Source organism: Nanorana parkeri, unplaced genomic scaffold (assembly GCF_000935625.1).
Source record: "Nanorana parkeri isolate BGI_ZX_2015 unplaced genomic scaffold, ASM93562v1 scaffold240, whole genome shotgun sequence".
NCBI classification, from domain to species: domain Eukaryota; kingdom Metazoa; phylum Chordata; class Amphibia; order Anura; family Dicroglossidae; genus Nanorana; species Nanorana parkeri.
The window spans coordinates 88,741-110,138 of NW_017306508.1; the positions used below are offsets into that span (position 1 = coordinate 88,741).

The 21,398-nt window shown below is 42.8% G+C and overlaps 1 protein-coding gene across 1 annotated transcript in view; it reads right to left on the bottom strand.

The window, feature by feature from the left end:
• Positions 1–130: 130 nt before the first annotated feature.
• Positions 131–21,398, bottom strand: part of DISP1 (dispatched RND transporter family member 1) — a 66,242-nt gene continuing 44,974 nt past the window's right edge. Inside the window, exons 5-8 of the mRNA XM_018556524.1 lie at positions 20,002–20,132; positions 16,998–17,095; positions 15,370–15,467; positions 131–3,066 (exon numbers count right to left, since the gene is read on the bottom strand). Of these exons, the coding sequence (XP_018412026.1) occupies positions 427–3,066; positions 15,370–15,467; positions 16,998–17,095; positions 20,002–20,132 (2,967 nt within the window). The 3' untranslated portion in view covers positions 131–426. The remainder of the gene's footprint in view (positions 3,067–15,369; positions 15,468–16,997; positions 17,096–20,001; positions 20,133–21,398) is intronic.

Sequence of the window (21,398 nt, forward strand, 5' to 3'; positions counted from 1 at the left end):
GCTTTACAATTTGAGTTTGGTTCAGTACTGAACCCATGCATCCATCAGATCTGGCCATTTACAGAACAGGTGGCCCGCAGGACAGCAAGGTCAAGGGTGGTTAGAAGATATTAAAGGGCAATGGCTGGATTTGGTTGACTCGTGACTGGAATAACTCCCACTGCAAAACACAAATGTTTATATCTCATGCATTCAGAGATGCGGTCTATTTTTGGCTGATTATACCGGTATAAGTATGGCCAACATAAAAAATAACCAGTTTGTTGGTCCCTGTCTTTATGTACATAGCTGTAGAGAATGTTAAAATAACAACAATAATAACAACAATAAAAATAAAATAAGTTAGTGAATTTACACAGGGCAGTGAAGACACAGCAGTTGTCTGTGCAACCAATCTCTCACCAATGATTTGCCATAATCCATTCGTCAAGATGTGCTAGAGTTATGTGAAGCTAAAGGCTCCAGTTCATAATGTTCATGTTCGACTTCTGCTTTTGCACCCCGAGTATCTAACTGGTATTTGTTCACGTGATTCATCTTGTTCTGTCCTCTTTCTGAACTGTTTGAAGATAAGGCTTGAGAAAAGGCTTTAAACTGTAACTTTTTTGGCAAAGGTATTTGGCCGCAGGTTCCCTGCGGGCCGAGACAACGGCACATGCATTGGAAGAAGAAAGTTGCAAAAGCCCAGCTAATGCACATAATTAGCATCATGAAGGTGCCCAGTTGGGTGTAAGCTAGAACCGTTGAGGGCATCATCATAGCTCCAGCAACAAAGGTAGTCAGGGCAGCCATGGCTATAGCAGATCCCATGCGGCTTAGAGAGAAGACCACTTTCCCTTCTCTGTCTGGATCTGGAGCAAGGCGATAAGCAACGCCATAATGTACGGCAAAATCCACAGAAAGCCCTACTGCAACGGATATCGTGACCGACTCCAAAACATTTAGCTCCCATCCCAACAGAACGAGAGAACCGACCGTGACAAATATTGTACCTGCTATGGAAATGATCGCATAGAAACTGATGATTATGTTCCAGGTAGTGAGGAGCATGACACTAAAAGCTACGGCAACAGACAATCCCATAGCAATTAACGTTCCATCGGAAAGACTGTCCTGCAAGTCATAAAATTCAAGGTTGCTGACAAACCAGCCGTTGCCGAGTCCGACTGGAGCGGTTTTCAGCTCCTCTATAATCCAGGCATCCACCTCCTTGTAGAAATGGTGCATCTTCTCATAGGCAAAAGTGAAAAGGTAAGTACTTTTGAATTCCAAGACAACAGCCCTGATTGTGTCATTGATGTCAAACCTTGGTCCTGGAGTCTTGCTGTCTAAGTGGTAACCAGTGCTTCTTTCGAGCTCCATAATGGCACGCTTAATGCACAGCTCAAAGACTTCCTGCTTATATGGAAATCCTGACTGGCTACAGCATGGATAAAGAGCAGGTTCATCACAGTCCTGGTTTTCCATCCACTGTTTAAAGGTCTCTATGAAGCAACTAGTAAAGTCCTGTTCATCAGTTTGGTAGAAGAAGGTTTGGTTTTTTAACTTTTGGCAAAAGTTCAAGAGCCATCTTTGTGAGGAAGGGCTGGCAATATTAAAGCTACTGTCCAGTTTTAGCTTGCCCTTGCTCTTTGGATTGAGGGGATCTCCGTTGTCTTCTGCTGCAATCCCCCAAATGATTGTGATGGGCATGTGGAGCTCTTCACCATGGTGAACTCTCTCGAACATAAAAATCTTCTTGTACTCGGCATCATAACGCTCAAAGGGATGGGAAGACCGGAACACCTGGAATTCTGACAGTTCTAATGAGGGAAGTTTCATCTTTGGATTAACACACACAATGTAGGCCCCACCGATGGTCAACGTAAGGAAACAGAACACCCAAACGAATCTGAACTTGATAACGATACATGGCAACACTTTCTCAAAGAAGATCCTTGACGCTTCAGAAATTGCAAAGAGCAGATCCTTTAATTTCTGGCATGCTACACTCAAACAGCTTTTCTTGTTGTTGTTGTTGTAAGGCCGCTGTTGAGAACCATTGAAGCAAGGGAAGATGTTTACTAGATAGCGTTCATGGAGGACGACTACAGCGGGCAGCCAAGTGACCATGAGAAGATAGTTCACCAATATGGCTGTGCCAGCATAGACCCCGAAACACCTGATGGCAGTAATATTACTGACATAGTTGGCGTAGAAGGCAGCAGCGGTGGTGAAACTGGTGACGAACATTGATAGAGCAGCATGTTGTAGTGTGATGCTGACTGTCTCGGAGGTCTCTGCATGGGGTTTGTCAAACTTTGTGTAATTCCAGACGTCACACAAGACGAAAGCATCATCTGCTCCAATGCCGACCAGAATAATCAGTGCAGTGAGGTTCATGAAGGGGAAGAACTCAAAATTAAATACTACACGATACAGGAAATAAGATACAATCAGTGAACTTATTATGGCAAACATGGTCATCAGTGTAATGAACATCGATCTAGTGTAGACACACATGACCAAAAGGACAATGACGATGGCAATGGCCGGATACACAGTATCCATTAAGAGATAGTCTTGAAACAGGCTGTGTTTGATACCAAACTCGATCCCGGTGATGGTTGTTACGCCATCAGAACAATTCCAGTTCTCAAAATTGTCCAGATAAATGTTCATCATGGAGTCGCCTTTCTCTGTTGGCGAGAAAAGCATGCTGTGCTGTAAAACTGGAGAGCTGACGTCCACATTCTTTGGGTTGAAGAAGTCCTTATCTACCAAGTAGTGGAGGATTTGGTAGACGGCGTTGTACTTGGTACATTTGCGAGGCACATTTGTACACTTTAGCTGGTCCTTCCTCTTGGCCACCATATCCCAACAATCTGGTCCCAACGTCCCATTGTGATAGAACTTGGCACAGGTACGGATAAGCTTTAGCGTGTGAGACACGTCACGCTCTACAATCTTCTGGCACGAAGACCTGTTGTTAAGGATGGCGATGTAATTTCCTAAAGTCCAGCTTGGGCAACATGAATCTGCGGTGGTTCGCTGGCAGAGGTCTGCAAACTGAGGGTGGGAACGAATCTGTAAAACACAACAGCAGAATGTAAATATATCCACAGGCTTTGAGAAAATATTTATAGCAAAAAGCAGACTTGGTAATCAACATGATATATAGTGAAATCAATTCATGAAAGTGGAAGCAGGGAAGGGTTAGAACCCCTGTCAGGATTTTGCTGTGTTTTACAACTGGGAGAGTCAACTGGGAGAGTCACCCATTCTATTTGTCCTGGTGCTCATCATTTGCAGTACTGAAAGTGATTCAAAATCCAAATATGCGAGTTGTCACCAAAGCAGGAGGTGAAGGAAAATCTTTCAATGGAGACAATTTTTCCAGTGACAACTAAGAGTGGATTGTTACTTTATAACACAAAGAAAGTGAAGATTTTTTTCTTTTTTTAAAGGCAGGAAATGAAGGTAAATGCCCCTAATGGGATGCAGACAGCATCAAAAAAGAGTTTTTGATCAGACTCTAAGCATTCAATCCTTCTATAGATCGCTCTACAGGAGCACCCTGTAGAAGAGAAGGTAGCTACAGTGCCTCAGCACTTTGATATCAGGGAGTGTAGTGACATCACAGTGCTGCCAGTCAGTACGGCAGCTCAGGCAGAGCTGTTGTAGCTCTGTCTAGTCTCTTCTATAAGCAACAGATCACTGTAATAGTTAGGGATGTCCCGATACTGATACTAGCATCGGAATCGTGCCCGATACAGGGCATTTTGACAAGTACATGTACTTGTCAAAATCCCCCGATACATAGCGCCGAACCTTGCAGTGTTTTTTTTTTACTTACCTCGCCGAGCGTCGCGTCACTGCTGCTCCAGTGGGCGGAGCTCCAGGTGTGGTTCAGAGACTGCCAGATGACCCCGCTCGGAGCGCAGCCCACCGGAGCAGCAGTGACACGACGCTCGGCGAGGTAAGTAAGGAAAAAAAAACAAAAACCACATTTACAATGAACCCCTGCTAACATGAATGGGTTAAATGATTCATTGTACAACTACATGTTATGTACTATGGATCATGGTTTAACCTATTCATGTTAGCAGGGGTTCATTGTAAATGTATTGCTGCAATGTACAGGACATTTGTGCTGTATATGTACAGTACATATAGATATACAATTCTGCACTGCTAACATGAATGGGTTAAATGATCCATAGTACATGACATGTAGTTGTACTATGAATCATTTAACCCATTCATGTTAGCAGGGGTTCATTGTAAATGTATTGCTGCAATGTACAGGACATTTGTGCTGTATATGTACAGTACATATAGATATACAATTCTGCACTGCTAACATGAATGGGTTAAATGATCCATAGTACATGACATGTAGTTGTACTATGGATCATTTAAAGTCACCTGTCCCTTTAAGAAAAAGTATCGGTAATTGGCATCGTCAAGTACATGAGGATGTATTTGGGCCTATAAAAAGTGGCACCGGGACATCCCTAGTAATAGTGATCTATTGCTGGCTGAATTTATACATTTAAAATAAATACAAATTGCCCCACCACCCAAAATTTAATCCCCAGTCTGCAAAAATGATGTCGGATGATCTGGATTGATTTTTGTTGATTATATTTTGTGGTCAAAATATGGGGTTGAGCAACGTACGACGTAAACCCTGCACTGGAAAAACAAAAATGTTAAAAAAAAAATGTCTCACATTTTTTACTTTTTCCAAGAAAAAACCCAAACCAAAAAAAGAAAAGAAATAAAAATATGTATCTAAATCTGCTACCAATTAAAGCCTCCCCCCCATCCCCAAAAAAAGGAAACATATTATAAGTTGGGGTAGAAATGCAAAGGTATAATGGACTACAACTACAAAAGTATAATAAGCAGAAATGAGACAAACAACCCCCCCCATAAAAAAAAAAAAAAACTCTGGGAGATTTAGGAGGATAAAGGCCAGGGGGCTCAAGTGGTTAAGGAGATTGTCATTTTGACCATTCGGGGCGACAGGTTCACTTGTAGAAAGAACCCCCACCTAATGATGCTCTCCTACCTTCACTCCCCTACAGCTATATTCCTACATTGGATCCAGGAGTCCAAACCCTGTACAAGCTCTGGGTAGAAGGCGGGGAAGGGTGTTTTGTAGTCTAATAGAGCAGAACTGGGCTGCTTGGTATTTCAGTGCAGGAAGGGAACTTTGCCAGTTCCGACAAGAAGTTAGGTGCTCACCAAATGTTTGTCAGGAAGTATACAGGTATAATCTGGTACCTGCCTTCTTAGAAAAGTAAGGAAAACTTCATGTATTGCAAAGATGTACTGATTTTTTTAATACACATTTTTCCAAGACACGGTAAGCCGGGATGCTAATTGCATTCTCTGGTCTCTAAATTACATTCCTTAATCTGTAGATGAAATAGTAAGTCAAAGTATGGAACAAAAAGGCAAAGTGGCATAAAAGCTACTTGGGATAAGTGTTACACTGAAATCAGAATGTGTAGTTGCTAAAAATACGCTTGATTTCCATTGTAATATACAGACAGATTACAGATAAATACTTGTAGCATACTGTAGCTGTTTAAATAAATACGTGTTGCCTTCACTTTGTGGGAGATAAAAAGAAAATCTTAATCTCTACGATCTTTTCCTTCCACAATTCATTTTGCGCACAGCCCAATACATCTCATGCTGGCTGCAATGAGAGGATTTAAATGCCTGCGCGTACCGGGGTTAAAGTTTTGCTTACCCAAATCATTAAATCTTCCAGAAACAGATTACAGCTCCATTTTTACAGCTTTAATGAGGCTGTTTTTACTGCTCGGCGTGAACCGTAACCAAAGGGCTCCAACAGTTTGTATTTCATGTTTAATTGTCTTCGTGCCCTACAGTGATTAAACCGTAGGACGGGGGGAAAAAACCCCAAACTCCAGCCATATGAAATTCATTAGCTGGCCGACCACAATTACTCTGGATATAAAAGTAGAGGGAGTATTTCCTCACGCTGACATCAAACCCTGCAAAGTGTAATACCCACAGAACATGGGCAGGAAGTCCCGAACGGTCACGTCTACGAATGTAATATTAATGAGGAACAAAAAAAAGAAGAGAGAAAATAAAATAAAAAAGGACTGAAAACCCTCAATTTACCATCGTGAGCTACATGTTAAAGTAGGTCTAGGGACAAAATTAAAATGGACCTGTTGCATACGATGCAATGATCTGTCAGTAGCATTGAGGCAGCAGTTTTTGTGAGTCCCCTCTGTAACATCGTTTGATTACCTGCTGCTGGATCTTCCAGCAGATCCATTATTCTTCTATTTCCTGTAACAGGCCAAGCTGTCCAGAAAAAGTGGCAACAGCAATTTTATCCACCTGGTTTAAACCAAAATCATTATTAGAACGTCTTAAAAAGTGTTAGCTGCAGTTGTTGGAATTTGTTTCTTACTGAAAAAGGAATTTAACTGGTACAATAAAACATTTTTTTTTGAGCAGGCAGGCTTTGCATTGCAGAAGAGACATGTAACTGTGTGCCCAATCTCCTCTGGAATGTTCTATGTTCCTGGCACACCTTGATGCCAGAATGAATGAACTCCCGTGTGTGGGAGTTACCTAATTTCAGCCTAGCCAATCAATATGGTAGAAGATCCCGAGCCTGAAAGAAGACAGAGCAAAAATGTCGGCGCCGGCAAGGAGAAACGAGTTGACAGAGTCCATCTAAAACTACATGTCCATCTAAGACTACCCTGTCTGCAGGATGACAACACTGCTGTCCAATTTCAGAGCAAAACTAACAGCATTGTCACACGAATAAAGGAAGTAGAAAAATAACGGATCTCTTGGCAGGGATCAGGATCACCAGGTAAGAAAACAGGATTTTTGCACTCACTGCCAAACCCATTTCTAGTTCACTAAGGGACACCGCATCAGTAGAATTTTGAGACACTTGGGTTACACTGCCGTCTACAGGAGGAAGCGGAAAGTGGCAAACCAAAAAGCCGTAGAAGCAAAGTATTACCCCTGCCACCATGCTTTAGTTTTTAGAAAGTACAAAAATCCTGTTTTCTTTATCACAGGGTCAGTAGAATTCTCAGAAAGTTGGGAAGTTTTTTTAGCTTCAGAAGCAGGAAGTTTTCCAGACTGCGGCTTAGATTTCTTTTGCTAAGGCATAAGGGTGCTTTTTCCCTCAGTTACATCTTTCAAGTTGTTTAAAAGAGACACCCAAGAGACATTCTCTCTCTTAAAATGCATAAGGGCTTCCTTCATTGTTGTTCCGTAAACATTTTAGCCAAACAGTTCTCCTCATATTAATAGGATACTCATTCTGGATACTCATTCTGGATATAAGGACGTACAATATCCACTAATCTATCAAAACAGTACTGCAAAAGCAGCAGGCAGAAGCTCTAGATGCTCCAAAATGGAGTAATCAGTAAGGATAGTTTCAGGTTCCTTGAACATTTCACTTGTCAAAGTCCTTAGGGTCTGCCTAATGCACGTGACCAATGGCAGGTTGCAAAGCAGGGCCTACAAAGCCGAACAAAGACTTGGAAAGGTGTTCTAGTTTTGTCAGTCTGGTTCTTAAACACTGGAACATCCCCAATGGGAACAGTCAGTGTTTTGTTAAGACGAGAACTGTCCAGGTACACCAAGGGAACTGCCTAATCCTTAGTAATTGCCTCCAATATTTATTGCTCAGCAATTGGACCTTTAAGCGATCCCAGAATTGAAACCGGAGTAGTCTCAGACAAAGGTTACTCCAGTTTTAAACGTGTGTGCACTGCTTCCGTAAGAAACGATTTGGGGTCTTCAGCAGACTGAGTGCTGTGATTCTGTTCATAAAACTAGCATGGCCATATACAATTTCTCCCTGGATAATGCAGAGGAGGGAGCCACAACAGAAGGAGCAAGAGAAGACTCTAAGGTGTGTGGACAAAGATCCAGGCTGTTCATTGTCAGGTCCATGAGGAGGAACACAACAACCTGCTCCAGAGCGCTTAGAAGATCATGAGCCGGAGAGGCCGACAGGACCAATTCCTTTAATCTTACTTTCCTGTATGTTTTGTTTTTATATTGCGCTGTGTTAGCTGCCACTATAGGCAAAAAGAGGCAGCAAAATGGCCATTGGTAGCTTAGTTTTCCTCAGCTGGAGGACTAGAAAGAAAGCCAAACCTGTTTTAGAAAATGTTTCCACCAGTAAAACAATCAAAGAAAGGTTAAGCTGCAATATATTACATTTTTATTCATGGGTTTAGAAACGTTTAATATGCGTATAAAAAGTACAACTGAAGGCGCCTGCATGACAGTCTAAACAAGTAACAAATCCAGTTACTATGTGACACAAAAGCCCCGTAAAGTAAATGAAAAGCATCCTTTCCCTTCCATGACTGAGCCAAATCTTCCTTTATTTGTGTCTCGCACACTCCCTCTCCCAGACACTACAAATCACAGTAGGAGCGTTTCAGCAACAGAGACAGTGCTGTCAATCAAGAAAGCAGTGGGCAGGGCTAGTTGTGACAAGCTACAGGCCTGTGAATTAGCAGGGCCAATGTTGACCCTCTGCAGTATTTTTTCATCCCAATCTAATGCCAGCAGACACAGCCTACGTGAGTGGCAACACTGCTTTGAATACAGGAGCAGTGCAGCATCGCTGCCACACCATCACAGGAAGCTGCTGGGGAACTAAGAGAAAACTAAATAGAGAAGGCCTTCGTTAAAAGGTAAAAGCATATATAAATACATGAATCTGTGCAACACATATGTTTTGGTACATTTTTTGTTCGTTTCAATGGACCAGCTGAAAGCACACGAGCATACAAAAATACACATTCTACCCTTTAAATAAATGTACAGCAGTGCATAGATGCCACTTTTTTTTTTGCGATCGCACCACACCAGAACACAGGGCATTGCTATACTATGCGTTTTGATGCGGGAGACCTCACTACGGGCAGGAGGCTTGGTTTAGGTGCCATTTGACATTAATGGCACCGCCACGTCCCCTCCCGCCGCAGAACGCAGGGAGGCTTGCTCAATGAAAGCCAGTGCGTTCTGGCCACTAACCATGCTGGAACGCAGTGGCGTCACAAGGGGGGTTCGGCCCGCACCCGGGTGACACCAAAATGACTGACAGTCATTTTGGTGTCAACCCCTCTAAAAAGTCCGGCACTCGGTCATGGACCGAGAGCCCAACAGTGTCAGGAGAGAGGTGAGGACCCGGCAGCATACTTCATCCCGCTGGGTGAACGTCCCCTCCTATCTCTGCTGGCATCCATCTCTAAAGATGGCCACTGGAAGGCGTCAATTAGATGACCGCCCATGCGCGGTGACATCATGCCGGGGTGTCACCCGGTCTCCTCTCCGGGTAAAACCTGGCCTCGCGACGCCCCTGCTGAAAACACACTGAATATAGTGTGAACAAGCCCTAAAAAGGTGTATGTTTTACTGCAGGAAAACAAATAAAAAAGGTGAACAAGACCTTAGACATTCCAGTAGTAATATTTAGACATCCCTCAGCAAGAATAAAGGCGATTTTCCTCCTGGTGATAGAGAACACACACACACACACACATAGTACATGTTCCGTTCTAAAGCTGCCCACACACCTTACAATTATCTGCAGATTTTCTGTGGTCAGATGGAAAAAGTGCAACAGATTGGCCCAGGTGGAGATTCCTCCATCCACACAGTGTAGCGTAGATGGAGGAATCTGTTGCACCGTTTCCATCTGACTACAGAAAATCTGCAGATAAATTGTAAGGTGTATGGGCAGCTTAAGAAAGGAAAATGGAGCTGAATAAGCAACTGAATAGATTATTTTTTTTTGCCAACATACATTTCTGCATTTGACACCAGGCACGTGCTAGCTACTGCTGAAAGTGATGCTCAGATCACAAATTCTAATCTGGGATTCATCATGCGTTTTGCCTGGGGGTTATTGCTACGGAATTTCACATCACACTGTGAATTTCCAATCTAAAAGGAAGAGAGAGGCTTGGGCGGCACACATTTCTAAATAAGCAGCTGAGTTTATGTCCTGGAGACACACTGCAGGCCTACAAAGGAAATTCCTCCAGTGTAAGCTTCCAATAATTCCTGTGACCCAGCAAAACCACCGTCTGTCCAAACACCACACATCCCTGTGATGCCCATTATGGAGCTATTTGCGGAGGGTGACCCGGGTGTTGTCAAGTTTGTTTAGAAGTGTCCAATCATTATAAAAAGAATGTCAAGAATGTCAGAAATACTTGGTGTCGCTGCACTTACCCTGTTATGGTCTATATTGCACATGGACTTGATGGCTTGCAAATTCCACAAGCTCTCGCTGTTAACCGAGGTGAAGACCACTCGGGAGTAGTGCTCATCTGTGGAAAGGAAATAAAAACATTTTTTTTAAAAATTGTAAAATGGACTTGGTCTTGTTCAATTCTGCATTCATTTTAAATGGCATCCCGAAAAACCTTGTCAGCACCCCCTCAGCACACCATAATATACGTTTTGGTATGCTGCGTTGAAAAAAAGGCACCTCCTAAAACCTGCATTGTGCTGCAATGGCAGTCTAATCATAATGAACAGGCTGCCTTACCGCAATGCGCATTGATGCTCCAGACACCACACCTAACAGAGGAGCCATCTGAACGTGCTCTATATCTGCCCGTTACTCAAAATGATTACAAAACTGAAATTCAGGGGAGAAATGACAATCTGACAAACTTGGCAGGTGAGAACAAATAAACTCTACAATGGTATTTATTAACTCCTGGGTTTGTTTTTTTATAATATTTTGCCGTACTATTTTGTTTACAACTGTGTTCAGATTGGTCAAGTCTGGCCATACAAGAGCAAATCTGTCCCAAGAGTCTGCTGGAACTCTCTGACCTCTATCTTGGACATCATCTGGGTCCATTCCACCCTACTTTCCCCACACCAAACACATGTAAAGCATGTGAAACAGACAAGTGCTCATCACAGCAAGGAAGTCGGTGATGGCAGTGACACTTTCCTTTGCTCTTGATCATATGATCTATGATGTCACCTAAGTGGAAGGAACATACTGGAAATTCTCAGAGGGTGTGCCCAGCAAATGTCTACTGGGCATGCACTGCAATTAAGTGACCCAGAGGGGAGCAGAGGTAAGGGCCAAAAAGTGCAGGCCATGCTACCACACTTTTAGATTGAAGTAAGTTGGTTTCCACTCTACCCAATACAGTTTTCAGTGAAAAGGGGCAACTTTGTGTCAGGGTGGACAGGCCCTTACCAAGGAAGCCTTATAGAGTTTCAGACTTGCAGGGACAAGCCAAACCAACACACAAAATGATTTCAACAGCTGTAAACAAAATACTTGTTTTACCCAAGGAGGGCAAAGCAAAGGGTTAATTTTAATGCCCCCCTCAAACAGGGCAAGCACATACCTTTCCTTTGCTCCCCCAATGCACCATCAGAAGCCAGGAAAGGAAACTGTGTACACTCCAAGTCATACTAGTTGGAGCTACACAAGGCTGTGGCCTCTCTCCCCACCCCCATGTGACAGTGCCGGGCCAATCACTAAGCTACAACGCCATCACATGAGTAGAAGAAGAATAATGAGTAAGTTCCACAGGAAGGGGACATTACAGCAAATCTGTTTTTTTTACCCTGCATGGGAACTGGTTTGCTTTAAGAATAACATTTTCTTAGGGAACAAATGTATTATTCACACACACTTTTTCCATCTTCAATTCCTTTGGCCCTTTTATGTCCAGTATACAAAACTGCTGTCCATTATTATGCTCTTGTAAATTTTCACAGACAAAAATTGGTGACGAGGGCCTGGGTACACCAAACGATAAACACGGTTTTTCTGTGGCTCTCACGATCATTGCTAGCAGAAAACAAAGGGAGGATAAAACACTCACTTGGCACAGCGCAGAAGAAACTGTCTTTGTGGAAGTCCCAGTCTGCTTGTCTTTTATCCCTTTCATAGTGATCGTCTGACCATCTGTCAACCTGGTGGCTATGATAACAACACAATCCCATAATTACATTACATGTCAGAGACACCTGATAGCTTCACTCATCAAGTCATTTTTGTGTCTTCTACAGCAGATAAACAGAAATGGACTAATATGGGAAACAAGATCAGATATCAGGGCTACTGGACGCAGCTCAGAGACGTCTGAAGATGTATGAGATATTCTGATAGAAAAGCTGGCCAGAGGAACTGATAATCTTTTTCAATGAAGATGAATGATGGTCTAAATAGTGCAGGAAACCAATCAGATTCAAGTTTACAATGGTCACTTCAGCTAAAGATGAACCACAGTTGATTGTAAGGGTCCCACACTTGGCTTTATGTTAGAACTTGTGAGTGTTAGAGCTGGACAATAGTATAGTTCCCTAAAACCATGCCTGGTAGCAAATGGAACAGAGGTTATAAAACAGGCCCCAGCTGCTGGGCATCCCTGTCATGTAGTTTTAAGAATATTTAATGTGTCTTAAGCTGGCCATACACATGGCAATTTGATAGTAATCAAACTTTTGGTGGTTTTGATTAAACAAAGTGGACTTATTTTTCCCCAGTTCTGATTCCATTTTAATTCAATCTTGAAGTTAACTTTAACAATTTAGTGCTTAATTTCCACCTTTCCACAATCTACTGAAATCTGTTGATCTATCAGACTTTTAAGTGGAAGATTACTTAGCAAATTGTATTTGTGACTCCTAGTGGCTTGAAAGTTATTGAAATTAACGAAAAATTGGCAATTGTATAGCCAGGTTTAGGAAAGAGCTACACAGATGATTCTGACTACTTAGTACTCAATTGTGCTACTGAAATCGCTAATCATTCACTCCCAGTAGCCACAGGTCATTAAACAAGTGGAACAAATGGATCCCTATGGAGTAAGCTACACATATAGCATGTAGAAGCATTCAGTCTAGCACAAATGCAAAATGATCCAAGAGGCTTCTACATGCTACCTGTGAAGCTTTCTTTGTAGAGAGCAATCTGTTTAGAAGTTCGTTTCTATTGCAGGCTATTAAAAACCATTTCAGTAGCACGAATGAGCAAGTAAAAAAATATTCTGTTAGCCTTAAAATTATATCATCATCCAATGCTGTAGGGGTCTCCAGGTGGGGAGAAGTAGTCCCATCATTCTGCTATGGCTCTGTTCCCCCAAGTTGTACATGTCTGGCACAGCCTAGGGGTTCCATAAAACATGCCCAAACTACCTCAATGGCATCCCTCAGTTCAAATGAGTAGCATTGATGCTACTAGACCAAGCCTCACAATCATGAGGAAAAAAAACTAATTCTTTTGGGCTTACCTCCAAGCTAACGGCCACAGCTGATCAGTACAATGAAAGCCTTGTCTGTAGACTCACAAATAAATGTATGCAATTGTACAAAACAGCTGTCTCAATGAAAAATGGGCTGAGATTCCAGAGGGAAACAAAGTAACACTTGTAAAGACACTGCACACTTATGCATATTATCCACAAGGATGTTGAGAACAGAAATACAGCTCAGCTGACCTGTGGTCACAAGGAGGAGCACAAGCAACCAAAGACCAACACTACAATATTCCAAATTAAAATTGGGTGCTTTATATTGCTTAAAGAAACTCAGGGCAGAGTGACAGGTTCTCTAATAAGAACAACGTCCCACCCACTGATAGGTGAGTACCCTCCTGCAGTGGTACAACAATAGCCGTACAAGTCCACACTGCTATGGGGCCTGGGGGTTGAAGGAGTCCCCTTGGTGGGGCTGTTAGAATCATTTAAATAGGCTAATGTATACATGTGAAATAAACACACATCCATCACTGCATTAATGACTGCAGTAGTTGCTAATGACATTGACCTTGTATTCCCATGACATTTCCAATCAAGAAGAGCTGATGTTAGACATCAGAATTGCTGTTGCTAGTCACAGATCCCCTTTGCAGGCTGTGCAGTTAGGATCCTTTTTTTAGCTCTCTTACCCTGTTTCCCTGAAAATAAGACCTACCCCGAAAGTAAGACTTAGCACTATTTCTCAAGATTCCTGTATTATAAGACCTACCCCGAAAATAAGACCTAGTTTGGTGGTAGCATGTGAGGGGGAACTTGAAGAGCAGGAGAGTTGGTATCAGCCTGCAGGGACATACTGTATTAAGGGGATGACAGGGGACTCCCTCCGGCTAGCGCAGACCATGCTGGAACGCAGTGGCGTCACAAGGGGGGTTCGGCCCGCACCCGGGTGACACCAAAATGACTGACAGTCATTTTGGTGTCAACCCCTCTAAAAAGTCCGGCACTCGGTCATGGACCGAGAGCCCAACAGTGTCAGGAGAGAGGTGAGGACCCGGCAGCATACTTCATCCCGCTGGGTGAACGTCCCCTCCTATCTCTGCTGGCATCCATCTCTAAAGATGGCCACTGGAAGGCGTCAATTAGATGACCGCCCATGCGCGGTGACATCATGCCGGGGTGTCACCCGGTCTCCTCTCCGGGTAAAACCTGGCCTCGCGACGCCCCTGCTGAAAACACACTGAATATAGTGTGAACAAGCCCTAAAAAGGTGTATGTTTTACTGCAGGAAAACAAATAAAAAAGGTGAACAAGACCTTAGACATTCCAGTAGTAATATTTAGACATCCCTCAGCAAGAATAAAGGCGATTTTCCTCCTGGTGATAGAGAACACACACACACACACACATAGTACATGTTCCGTTCTAAAGCTGCCCACACACCTTACAATTATCTGCAGATTTTCTGTGGTCAGATGGAAAAAGTGCAACAGATTGGCCCAGGTGGAGATTCCTCCATCCACACAGTGTAGCGTAGATGGAGGAATCTGTTGCACCGTTTCCATCTGACTACAGAAAATCTGCAGATAAATTGTAAGGTGTATGGGCAGCTTAAGAAAGGAAAATGGAGCTGAATAAGCAACTGAATAGATTATTTTTTTTTGCCAACATACATTTCTGCATTTGACACCAGGCACGTGCTAGCTACTGCTGAAAGTGATGCTCAGATCACAAATTCTAATCTGGGATTCATCATGCGTTTTGCCTGGGGGTTATTGCTACGGAATTTCACATCACACTGTGAATTTCCAATCTAAAAGGAAGAGAGAGGCTTGGGCGGCACACATTTCTAAATAAGCAGCTGAGTTTATGTCCTGGAGACACACTGCAGGCCTACAAAGGAAATTCCTCCAGTGTAAGCTTCCAATAATTCCTGTGACCCAGCAAAACCACCGTCTGTCCAAACACCACACATCCCTGTGATGCCCATTATGGAGCTATTTGCGGAGGGTGACCCGGGTGTTGTCAAGTTTGTTTAGAAGTGTCCAATCATTATAAAAAGAATGTCAAGAATGTCAGAAATACTTGGTGTCGCTGCACTTACCCTGTTATGGTCTATATTGCACATGGACTTGATGGCTTGCAAATTCCACAAGCTCTCGCTGTTAACCGAGGTGAAGACCACTCGGGAGTAGTGCTCATCTGTGGAAAGGAAATAAAAACATTTTTTTTAAAAATTGTAAAATGGACTTGGTCTTGTTCAATTCTGCATTCATTTTAAATGGCATCCCGAAAAACCTTGTCAGCACCCCCTCAGCACACCATAATATACGTTTTGGTATGCTGCGTTGAAAAAAAGGCACCTCCTAAAACCTGCATTGTGCTGCAATGGCAGTCTAATCATAATGAACAGGCTGCCTTACCGCAATGCGCATTGATGCTCCAGACACCACACCTAACAGAGGAGCCATCTGAACGTGCTCTATATCTGCCCGTTACTCAAAATGATTACAAAACTGAAATTCAGGGGAGAAATGACAATCTGACAAACTTGGCAGGTGAGAACAAATAAACTCTACAATGGTATTTATTAACTCCTGGGTTTGTTTTTTTATAATATTTTGCCGTACTATTTTGTTTACAACTGTGTTCAGATTGGTCAAGTCTGGCCATACAAGAGCAAATCTGTCCCAAGAGTCTGCTGGAACTCTCTGACCTCTATCTTGGACATCATCTGGGTCCATTCCACCCTACTTTCCCCACACCAAACACATGTAAAGCATGTGAAACAGACAAGTGCTCATCACAGCAAGGAAGTCGGTGATGGCAGTGACACTTTCCTTTGCTCTTGATCATATGATCTATGATGTCACCTAAGTGGAAGGAACATACTGGAAATTCTCAGAGGGTGTGCCCAGCAAATGTCTACTGGGCATGCACTGCAATTAAGTGACCCAGAGGGGAGCAGAGGTAAGGGCCAAAAAGTGCAGGCCATGCTACCACACTTTTAGATTGAAGTAAGTTGGTTTCCACTCTACCCAATACAGTTTTCAGTGAAAAGGGGCAACTTTGTGTCAGGGTGGACAGGCCCTTACCAAGGAAGCCTTATAGAGTTTCAGACTTGCAGGGACAAGCCAAACCAACACACAAAATGATTTCAACAGCTGTAAACAAAATACTTGTTTTACCCAAGGAGGGCAAAGCAAAGGGTTAATTTTAATGCCCCCCTCAAACAGGGCAAGCACATACCTTTCCTTTGCTCCCCCAATGCACCATCAGAAGCCAGGAAAGGAAACTGTGTACACTCCAAGTCATACTAGTTGGAGCTACACAAGGCTGTGGCCTCTCTCCCCACCCCCATGTGACAGTGCCGGGCCAATCACTAAGCTACAACGCCATCACATGAGTAGAAGAAGAATAATGAGTAAGTTCCACAGGAAGGGGACATTACAGCAAATCTGTTTTTTTTACCCTGCATGGGAACTGGTTTGCTTTAAGAATAACATTTTCTTAGGGAACAAATGTATTATTCACACACACTTTTTCCATCTTCAATTCCTTTGGCCCTTTTATGTCCAGTATACAAAACTGCTGTCCATTATTATGCTCTTGTAAATTTTCACAGACAAAAATTGGTGACGAGGGCCTGGGTACACCAAACGATAAACACGGTTTTTCTGTGGCTCTCACGATCATTGCTAGCAGAAAACAAAGGGAGGATAAAACACTCACTTGGCACAGCGCAGAAGAAACTGTCTTTGTGGAAGTCCCAGTCTGCTTGTCTTTTATCCCTTTCATAGTGATCGTCTGACCATCTGTCAACCTGGTGGCTATGATAACAACACAATCCCATAATTACATTACATGTCAGAGACACCTGATAGCTTCACTCATCAAGTCATTTTTGTGTCTTCTACAGCAGATAAACAGAAATGGACTAATATGGGAAACAAGATCAGATATCAGGGCTACTGGACGCAGCTCAGAGACGTCTGAAGATGTATGAGATATTCTGATAGAAAAGCTGGCCAGAGGAACTGATAATCTTTTTCAATGAAGATGAATGATGGTCTAAATAGTGCAGGAAACCAATCAGATTCAAGTTTACAATGGTCACTTCAGCTAAAGATGAACCACAGTTGATTGTAAGGGTCCCACACTTGGCTTTATGTTAGAACTTGTGAGTGTTAGAGCTGGACAATAGTATAGTTCCCTAAAACCATGCCTGGTAGCAAATGGAACAGAGGTTATAAAACAGGCCCCAGCTGCTGGGCATCCCTGTCATGTAGTTTTAAGAATATTTAATGTGTCTTAAGCTGGCCATACACATGGCAATTTGATAGTAATCAAACTTTTGGTGGTTTTGATTAAACAAAGTGGACTTATTTTTCCCCAGTTCTGATTCCATTTTAATTCAATCTTGAAGTTAACTTTAACAATTTAGTGCTTAATTTCCACCTTTCCACAATCTACTGAAATCTGTTGATCTATCAGACTTTTAAGTGGAAGATTACTTAGCAAATTGTATTTGTGACTCCTAGTGGCTTGAAAGTTATTGAAATTAACGAAAAATTGGCAATTGTATAGCCAGGTTTAGGAAAGAGCTACACAGATGATTCTGACTACTTAGTACTCAATTGTGCTACTGAAATCGCTAATCATTCACTCCCAGTAGCCACAGGTCATTAAACAAGTGGAACAAATGGATCCCTATGGAGTAAGCTACACATATAGCATGTAGAAGCATTCAGTCTAGCACAAATGCAAAATGATCCAAGAGGCTTCTACATGCTACCTGTGAAGCTTTCTTTGTAGAGAGCAATCTGTTTAGAAGTTCGTTTCTATTGCAGGCTATTAAAAACCATTTCAGTAGCACGAATGAGCAAGTAAAAAAATATTCTGTTAGCCTTAAAATTATATCATCATCCAATGCTGTAGGGGTCTCCAGGTGGGGAGAAGTAGTCCCATCATTCTGCTATGGCTCTGTTCCCCCAAGTTGTACATGTCTGGCACAGCCTAGGGGTTCCATAAAACATGCCCAAACTACCTCAATGGCATCCCTCAGTTCAAATGAGTAGCATTGATGCTACTAGACCAAGCCTCACAATCATGAGGAAAAAAAACTAATTCTTTTGGGCTTACCTCCAAGCTAACGGCCACAGCTGATCAGTACAATGAAAGCCTTGTCTGTAGACTCACAAATAAATGTATGCAATTGTACAAAACAGCTGTCTCAATGAAAAATGGGCTGAGATTCCAGAGGGAAACAAAGTAACACTTGTAAAGACACTGCACACTTATGCATATTATCCACAAGGATGTTGAGAACAGAAATACAGCTCAGCTGACCTGTGGTCACAAGGAGGAGCACAAGCAACCAAAGACCAACACTACAATATTCCAAATTAAAATTGGGTGCTTTATATTGCTTAAAGAAACTCAGGGCAGAGTGACAGGTTCTCTAATAAGAACAACGTCCCACCCACTGATAGGTGAGTACCCTCCTGCAGTGGTACAACAATAGCCGTACAAGTCCACACTGCTATGGGGCCTGGGGGTTGAAGGAGTCCCCTTGGTGGGGCTGTTAGAATCATTTAAATAGGCTAATGTATACATGTGAAATAAACACACATCCATCACTGCATTAATGACTGCAGTAGTTGCTAATGACATTGACCTTGTATTCCCATGACATTTCCAATCAAGAAGAGCTGATGTTAGACATCAGAATTGCTGTTGCTAGTCACAGATCCCCTTTGCAGGCTGTGCAGTTAGGATCCTTTTTTTAGCTCTCTTACCCTGTTTCCCTGAAAATAAGACCTACCCCGAAAGTAAGACTTAGCACTATTTCTCAAGATTCCTGTATTATAAGACCTACCCCGAAAATAAGACCTAGTTTGGTGGTAGCATGTGAGGGGGAACTTGAAGAGCAGGAGAGTTGGTATCAGCCTGCAGGGACATACTGTATTAAGGGGATGACAGGGGACTCCCTCCGGCTAGCGCAGTGGCAGGGAGCACGCCAGTACCATACTTCACCAACTGCTGTCCCCCGAAGGCACTGCTTAATGTAAAGGTAAATGGTACCGTATTTACCGCGCTGTCCACAGTCTGATGTCCGCACTGCTGGTACCGCTGTCCGGTACTGTGACAGGCGGAGTGATACCAGATAACTTTGGATTGTTGTACATGAATAACTTTAGATTGTTGTACATTAAAAAAAAAAAAAAGACATCCCCTGAAGATAAGACCTAGTGTGTTTTTGTGGGGCAAAAAAAATATAAGACAGTGTCTTATTTTCGGGGAAACACGGTAGGAGTGTAGATGTATTGCCCTCGGAACTAGTGGTCATCCCAGCCAGCACTGAAATTAACCCTGTATGCTTAATGCAGTCTTCTTCAAGCTGCAAAAATCCCCAAAGTGTCTCCTCAACTATTACTACGGACCTAACAACTTTTTGTAGTTCTGCAAAAAAAAAGAAAACCCCACAGTTCAAAAAAGTTTACATTAGGGTTATAGAGTAATTTTGTGCAGTAGCATTAACAGTTATGCCATAATATAAAATATTGTAATGATCATCTCTGCTACTACAACTCTCTTTTTTACTGACTACTAAATAGACCCCCAAGTGTTAAAATACTGCTCAATAAATATTTTACAGTAGGAGCAATTAAGAAGGGTAAACTGGGGCACTGAAGTGCTATCATGGCACCAAAAAGTAAACATAAAACGACTTAACTATTTTTTGGCTTGCTCGTCGGCATATTTAAAGGGATAATTAGCCAGCGTTGCTTTGTATCCCGTGTTTTCCACCATGTTGTTCCACGTCACAAGTCTCTGGCCGATGGCGGTCCCTCTGGGCTCAAAGCCCTGTAAGAGAAAATAAAGAAATGTCATCAAATGCTCAGACAGGAGGGGGGTAACGAAAACACTTCAAACAAGCTAATACACAGCCCCCTACTACAAATAAAGGTCAGAGCACAGAGGTCAGAGGTCACTGGCTCATAACAGGTGAATAACAACTGACTCCTCCAGGCATGGAAGGATTGCTCGCTGTATTACATGCCCCCAGGACACGAGTGACACTTGCCCATCATCTCACACACTTATTAAATGCTCTTGATGGGCCTTTACCATTCAAACAAATGTTGTCATAATACTCAAGTTACAACAAGCTCTTGAGAAAGAACAATTCTTGATGATTCTTTTTTTTTTCCCAGATGTTGGACTGCCTTTCAGATAGGCAACCCAACAGCCAACTGAAAGGTGCTTGAATGAGAGAGCAGCTAATGGTGAGGCAGTAACGGGAAGCTTTGTTACTGGCAGGATCTCCAGGCAAATAACTTTGAAACAGGTTCACAAAAAATGAGTTGCTTAGGAAAACTTTATTTAGTAAGGCATGATGCCAAACCGAGAATTAAATATGGGATTAAATATGGGCGTCCTAGCAACCAATGACATCAGATGTCCACCTCCTCAGCAGTCACTGGTTGCTAGTGCCACCGGTGTCCTAGCAACCAGTGACATCTGCGGTTACAGGAGGATGGAAGAGTTCCGTCTTCTCCTTCAGCCTGCTCCATCTCCTGGCTCCCACCCCTGGCTTACTAATTAAAGGCATGGGGACAATATAAAAGGGGCACTCTAAAGGGGGCAAGCCAATGTAAGGAGGCACTCTGATGGGGACAGCTAATAATTAGTTGCCCCCATCCTAGTGCCCCCTTACATTAATTGCATTCACACCAGATGTATTAGAGCTGCTCTGTCCACTTATTCCTTTGCAGCCCCAAAGCTAGACAAGGCAATATGCCTTATTACGAATGGGCTCCGTTCACACCACCACACTGCGGTTGTGTGTGCTGAAAAACAGTACTGAATGCAACCGCATCACACCTCGCTGTTCCCATAGAACTTAATAAAATGTTACTCATGACATTTCAATAAACTTTTAGCAAAACAAAAAAACAAAAACTGATGCACTAGGAGCAGCACATCAGCACTGTGCCGGGGAACACACACCAGCAGCTATGAGTTGTAGTGCAGCTGCTGGTGTGAATGCAGTCTAAATGGCAGACCAGGGTACAGACACAGTCTGCCTGACCGTTCTGTCTGGACCATGATTCGGAGGGGTGGGGGGGA